Source organism: Rhinolophus sinicus, linkage group LG05 (assembly GCF_036562045.2).
Source record: "Rhinolophus sinicus isolate RSC01 linkage group LG05, ASM3656204v1, whole genome shotgun sequence".
Lineage (NCBI taxonomy): Eukaryota > Metazoa > Chordata > Mammalia > Chiroptera > Rhinolophidae > Rhinolophus > Rhinolophus sinicus.
In genome coordinates this window covers 79,683,764-79,689,910 of record NC_133755.1, presented here as the reverse complement: position 1 = coordinate 79,689,910, position 6,147 = coordinate 79,683,764, and the positions used below count along the sequence as shown (strand labels likewise).

At 55.4% G+C, this 6,147-nt stretch overlaps 1 protein-coding gene across 1 annotated transcript; it reads left to right on the top strand.

Moving 5' to 3' along the window:
• The first annotated feature begins 515 nt into the window (after positions 1 to 515).
• PRRT1 (proline rich transmembrane protein 1) lies at positions 516 to 5,619 on the top strand. Its single transcript, XM_074332732.1, has 4 exons — positions 516 to 2,138; positions 3,079 to 3,617; positions 4,209 to 4,394; positions 4,534 to 5,619. The coding sequence occupies exons 1-4, from the start codon at positions 2,120 to 2,122 to the stop codon at positions 4,708 to 4,710; spliced, it is 921 nt and encodes a 306-aa protein (XP_074188833.1). The 5' UTR covers positions 516 to 2,119; the 3' UTR covers positions 4,711 to 5,619.
• Positions 5,620 to 6,147: the final 528 nt, after the last annotated feature.

The following is a 6,147-nucleotide window of genomic DNA, read 5'->3' as shown; positions in this document are numbered from 1 at the left end:
CTTCCAAGTTTAGGCATCCTCGCGTCTCCATCTGGGACCCCTACCCAATACCCATGAGTCATAGAGTGAAGAAATAAAATGGACTCATTATAGCCACGCTGCTAAATTACTAAAATCAAGTAGATTTAGGTATGAAGAAATGATTCTATTCTTGTGTTTTGTTTTTGTTTTTTCCTATGGGCGACATTGGTGTTATGAGCACTGCAATCTAACCAACTGAGCCAACCGACCACCTCTATTCTAGTTTTAACTTAAACTTTTGAACGTTCTTGTCCTTCATCAGTCTCTGTATATACATCAGACCTCTAGATAACCCTGATTACCCCCTGAGGGCTAAGGAAAGAATATCCAGACCACCTGACATGTGTTACCCAGATCACTGGTCATCTTGAGGACCAATCCAGAGGCTAAGAATGCAAAACTGATTCTTCTCAAGAATGTACTTTTTACTATAAGAGCCCTCAGCTTTTCTTCTTCAGAACACTCTGGATATTGCCTAAATATGTTACCAGTTCATAAACCCTAAGACCCTTGAATAAATCTTTGTCCTTTTTTTCTAGCAAAGCCTCCAGACTCTATTTGAGTTTATTGGACACCCAGGTGTCCCAGTTAGGTCTTTTTCTTAGTATTTAAAGATATTTCCCTTGAGAAAATGATTTCCTGTCTTGTCTGAACCCTTCCCTTTGTTCATAGGGTCTTTGCCAGTCTAAAGTCTCTCCCAGTAAAACTAATTTGAGCCCTCAAGTTGTGTAGAATGAGGATGAGGTAGGGGGTGGAGGGTTAGGGGCCCACACAAACATCATAGAAACCAGAATGACTGTCCTGGGCCTTTACCTAAATCTCTGCAGCCTGGGATTGGCCTAGGTCAGGGTCTCTGTACAACTCTGTAGTCTCTGCTTAGACACAGAGGAGTAAGACACAGCCTGGGGAGAGTGACAGCCTCGGGGTGTGAATTGGGAAGTACTAGTCCAAAGGTGGCGGATAATAATGATTCCCCAGCTGTGTTTTTGCAAAAAGCCCAACTCCTGTAAGCCTGGGTGGACTTCTGACCTTCACCTCCTCTCCCCATCTATGCACTCCCAAGATACAATAAGCAAATAAAAAGACTGGAAATACCGATGTGCCCCAGGTTGGCTCAGGAGGTGGCGCTGTGTTCTTGGTGGGGGTGGTGGATGGGTGGGATTTGAGGAATGGGTGTGAACACAGACAGGCCCAGGAACTCTAAGAAGCCCTAAGAAGCCCAAAAAGCAAAGGGGGAAGGGACTCAAACATGCATTCCCAAACCGAGCTGCCAAAAATGAGCAGTTGATTCACCCCCTTCCTTTCCCAAAGCGCTTTAGCTCCTTCACCCTGGGGGAAGGAAGTATCTGTGCTTCCCTTAAGCTTCCTTTCCGTCCTTCCATCTCCTGCCCTCCACCGAGGGCCGGCTTACTCTGAATTATTACAGACCCAAGCCTTCCATTTTACCTCCCCATTCACCCCAGGCCAAGGTGGCAGGTCCAGGCCATAACTCTGGGAACATTTCAGACCATCGCAGGTCTCAACTCTGCACACAGTTCTCTCTCAGACACAGTTAGCTCTCCTAAAGTGGGGAAACTCGGGCCAAGGATTTGGCAGATTCTGGGACCTTGCAGGGACGCTGAGGAAAACTGAGGAAGGGAGACCTCACTGGCGTGAACCAGACCTGCAGGGAACTGGGGTATTGAATCCACTGAGCACCTGCTCAGTTCTTCCCACAATCTAATCACTACAGCCAGTCTTGGAGGGGAAGACTCTAGAGAGTTCTCTCTCCCTCCTTCCTTTCCTTAGTCGCACCTCCGTTGCCTGGTCTTTCTTGCCTCCCTGTTTCCATGACAACTCCAAGGGAGCCCAAACTGGGGGCTTGAATGCTGGGGTGAGAGGAGGAGAGACGAGTGGGGGGACGTCTGAAGGGCTCCCCCTCCCTCGCCTCTGTCCCTTTAAGCTGTCCCCCCTCCCTGCTCGCCCTCCACCCCCCCGCTGCTGTCTTCTCTCCATCTCCTGCGCTGCCGCTGGCTGCGCAATCCGTGCACCCAGACTCCGGCGCCTGCCAGAGACCCCAACTCCAGCTTCAGGACCCTGTCCCAACAAGACCGCAGGCATGTCATCGGAAAAGTCAGGTAAAAAAACCACAACAAAATCTCCCACCCTCTGTACAGTCTCCTGACTCTACCCCCACCCTGGGCTCCAACCCCCTCCCTTACCCCTCCGGAGCAGGTCATTCCCTTCTATCCAGCTCTCAACCACCCCCCAAGTCCCCCTCCTCTTACTATATCCCTCCCTTCTCTTCCTTTCCTCCTTCCAGTTTCAGCCTCTGCCCCTTGCCAACAACATGGGCAGCCGGTGGGGGGTGGGTGGGAGGTGGGTTGGTGGGTGGGAGGTTGAGGCAGTGAGGGCAGTCCAAGAGTGGCTTGCAGGTACTACAGGGATAGCATCACTGGAAGTGACAGATGGACAGATGACCCTGGCTGGCATGGAGACATCCTGTGGGGAAATATGAAGACACAATCAGATGGGGGTTGTCAGGGGAGTAAAATCCAGCAGACTCTTCTTTTATCATCCCCAAAGAAGTACTGAGATTCCCAGGGAGTCTAGGGTAACCCCTCCCCCACTGAAGGCATTGCAGAGTGCAACATGTCACCCTACATGTGTTTATACAACTGTTGAAATGAGCACATGCTAACAGTGTTGCATGTCTACCCATGTGCACATGCAAGACTAGCTCCGACAGGCAAACCCAGAGGCAACCAGCCCTACTGCCAAGGAGGACAGGAGATCAGGTCTGCTGGTGAGAGCAGTGTGCCCCTTGCTGAAGAAGGGAGAGGAGCAGAGGAGAGTTGTGACCTGGAAACTAGATTGAAAGACAGAAATGGGGGGGGGGCACAGATGGCCTAGATACAACCCCTCTGCTGCCCCAAGAATGAGAGATGGCTTCTCACCCATCTCCTCTCTCTCCCGTTATCTTTCTCCACCCCTGACCCTCTGTTTCTCCCATACCCCTCCATATCTCATTTCTGTCTGATGTCTCCCTGTACCCTCTCCTCTGCTCACCGCCCCCAGGCCTCCCAGACTCAGTCCCTCACACTTCTCCACCACCATACAATGCCCCCCAGCCGCCAGCCGAACCCCCCGTCCCGCCCCCACAGGCAGCCCCTCCGTCGCACCATCACCACCACCACCACTACCACCAGTCTGGCACGGCTACCCTCCCTCGCTTAGGGGCTGGCGGACTGGCTTCCGCCGGGGCCACGGCTCAGCGCGGTCCCTCGTCCTCTGCCACTCTTCCGCGGCCCCCACACCACGCCCCGCCGGGCCCAGCCTCCGGGGCGCCCCCACCCGGCTGTGCTACCTTGCCCCGCATGCCACCCGACCCTTACCTGCAGGAGACTCGCTTCGAGGGCTCACTGCCCCCGCCGCCGCCAGCTGCCGCCGCCCCACCCCCGCCGGCGCCCTCTCACACTACCCAGGCCCCGGGCTTCGTGGTGCCTACGCACACCGGGGCGGTAGGCACGCTGCCTCTGGGGGGCTACGTGGCCCCTGGCTACCCATTACAGCTGCAGCCTTGCACTGCCTACGTGCCGGTCTACCCGGTGGGCACGGTGAGTACCGGAGGGCACGGACCTCAGAGGAAGGGGAAGGTCCGGTGGAGCAGGTCCTGGAATTGGGGACACACTGGGGCCTGGTGGGATAGAAAAACAGAGCCAGGGGACCGGGCTGTATTGGCGGAGGTGGGGGTGGGGTTAAGGCCTAGAGAGAGGAGGGATTAGGCAAAGGCCTGGAAATAGGGAAGGGGTGTGTGGCAGTCACTTGGGGTCAGAGATCATGGCCTGGGAGGGAGAACAGAGTAGATGAAGGAGAAGAAACCTGGGACTGAGTGAGTAAAGGAGCGAGGACAGGTAGTTAAGAAACAAAGTCTGAAGTGAGGCCAGGACAGCGCTGGTGGGGCCGTACCTTAGGGGAGGGAGCGTGGAGACACCTGAGAATATAAGGTTAATGACAGCAGTGAGGGAAGGAGACGGACCTAGCTGGAATGTATGGGTGTTCTGGAAGGGGAGTGGATGCTCAGGTTCTTTGAGAAGCAACAAGCAAGAACTGTGCTTTAGAAACCGCTCTCCGCTCAGAACATTGTGGGGCTCAGAGAGGGTCAGAGTAACGTCCTCTTCCCTCCTCCCCCGACCTTCCTTCCACAGCCCTATGCAGGCGGGACCCCGGGGGGAACGGGAGTAACCTCCACGCTCCCCCCGCCGCCCCAGGGCCCAGGCCTAGCCCTGCTGGAACCGAGGCGCCCGCCGCACGACTACATGCCGATCGCGGTGCTGACCACCATCTGCTGCTTCTGGCCCACGGGCATCATCGCCATCTTCAAGGCAGTGCAGGTGGGGGTGGGAGGGTCGGGGATGAGGCTCACTCGGGTTTTCTTATTCCCTGGGAGCGCTGGACGTTCTGGGGAGCATCTTACAGGGAGGCTGAGACGTGCAGCTCTCTGATCCGCTTTTCCCCACCCCTCCCCCGCAGGTGCGCACGGCTTTGGCCCGCGGAGACATAGTGTCGGCGGAGATTGCTTCACGCGAAGCCCGGAACTTTTCCTTCATCTCCTTGGCGGTGGGCATCGCAGCCATGGTGCTCTGTACCATCCTCACGGTAGTTATCATCATTGCCGCGCAGCACCACGAGAACTACTGGGATCCGTAAGGACGCCCCCGGCCGGGCCCCACCCTGCGCCCCTCGACCTCCCAAGCGCGTTCTGCAGTCACGCCGCAGATCCAATGGTCGCCCTGCACACCCGCCCCTGGAGCTACCGGACTTCGATACATCCGAAACTCGGCTTCCACGGAAACTCTCGCCTTGCGGGCACGCTTGGAATCCAGTTCCTCAGGAACCCAGCCAAACCCCACACCCCCAAGGACGCCGGTTCCCTGGATCCCAGCCAAATGCCGGGCCCCCAGTCGCTCCAGACCCCCACCCCCTCTAAATGCAGCGCCTCCAGCGGAGATCCCAGGGTTTCTGCTTGGCAGCCTAGAGACTGGTCCCCCAAACCCCGCCTCCTCTATAGGCTCCGCCCCAGCTCTGACAAAACCCCGCCTCCAGGTCGGCAGGCTCCGCCTTCTTTTCTTCCTTGCGGGGTGGTTCAGTCCGATGATTGGGTTTGTGGTACCAGGCCTCGCTCCCAGACCAACAGACTCTTCCCTTTCTCCCAGCACGAGGACCGAGCCCCAGGGTAGCCACGCCCCCAAGCTCAATCCGGTTTTTGCTTGTACAGTTTAGCATCTCCTGGTCTCCGCTGATTTTCTTGCTAATCCCAGAACCTCTATTTTTTGTTTTTTGGAATGAGATTTGGGAGGTTCCCAGTTTAGGACCCTTTACCCTGGGATGAAGATTACGTCCCGGTTCTCTGTAAATACTCCTTTCCACTTCTCCCAATCCCTGGACAGCCAGGCAGAAGGGAACCCAGGGTCCTGACCTCCCAATGTCGGGAGGAAGCCTCCCGCTCTCCGCTCTCATGGACAGTCCCTGCTTTGTTCTGATCTGTGTGTGTGCGTGTGTGTATGTGTGTGTGTGTGTGTGAATTTCTGAAAGACTATATTAAAGAGTCTAAATGGATTCATTATCCACAATTTGGAAGACTGCAGCCTTGCAGAGACCCTACTCTTTCGGTTCTCCCTTTCGACTCCCCTCATTTCCCTTTCCGTGTGGTGGTGGGGGCAGAAAACTGACAGACACAAAAGTGGGAGGAGAAAGATTTCCAAGACACCAGAGAGACAGACACAAATATGGGGGAGGACTCCCTGGGATCCAACCTGGGAAGATCTTAGGGTCCATTCTCAGTGGGAATTTCTTTCCTCAGCACACCTTTTCCACTCCCTACCACACTGGGCTTAGGGCTTTGAAGAGGGAAGATGTACAAGGAGACCCAGAGATCTATCTCTAGAACTCCAGGAAGTCAGGAGGAAAGAAGAGGGCAGAGCATTCTGAAGAGGTTTGTCAGAAATAGGGTGGCAGGGAAAATATGCTAACTAGCCACAGCTGTTCCTGCCTGCAGGCTGGAGGGTGGCAGACAACTTGAATTAGAGCCCGAAGTGGTGTGTTGTACCAGCATAGGGAAGGCAAAGGGAGCAGGGAGCTGTAGGA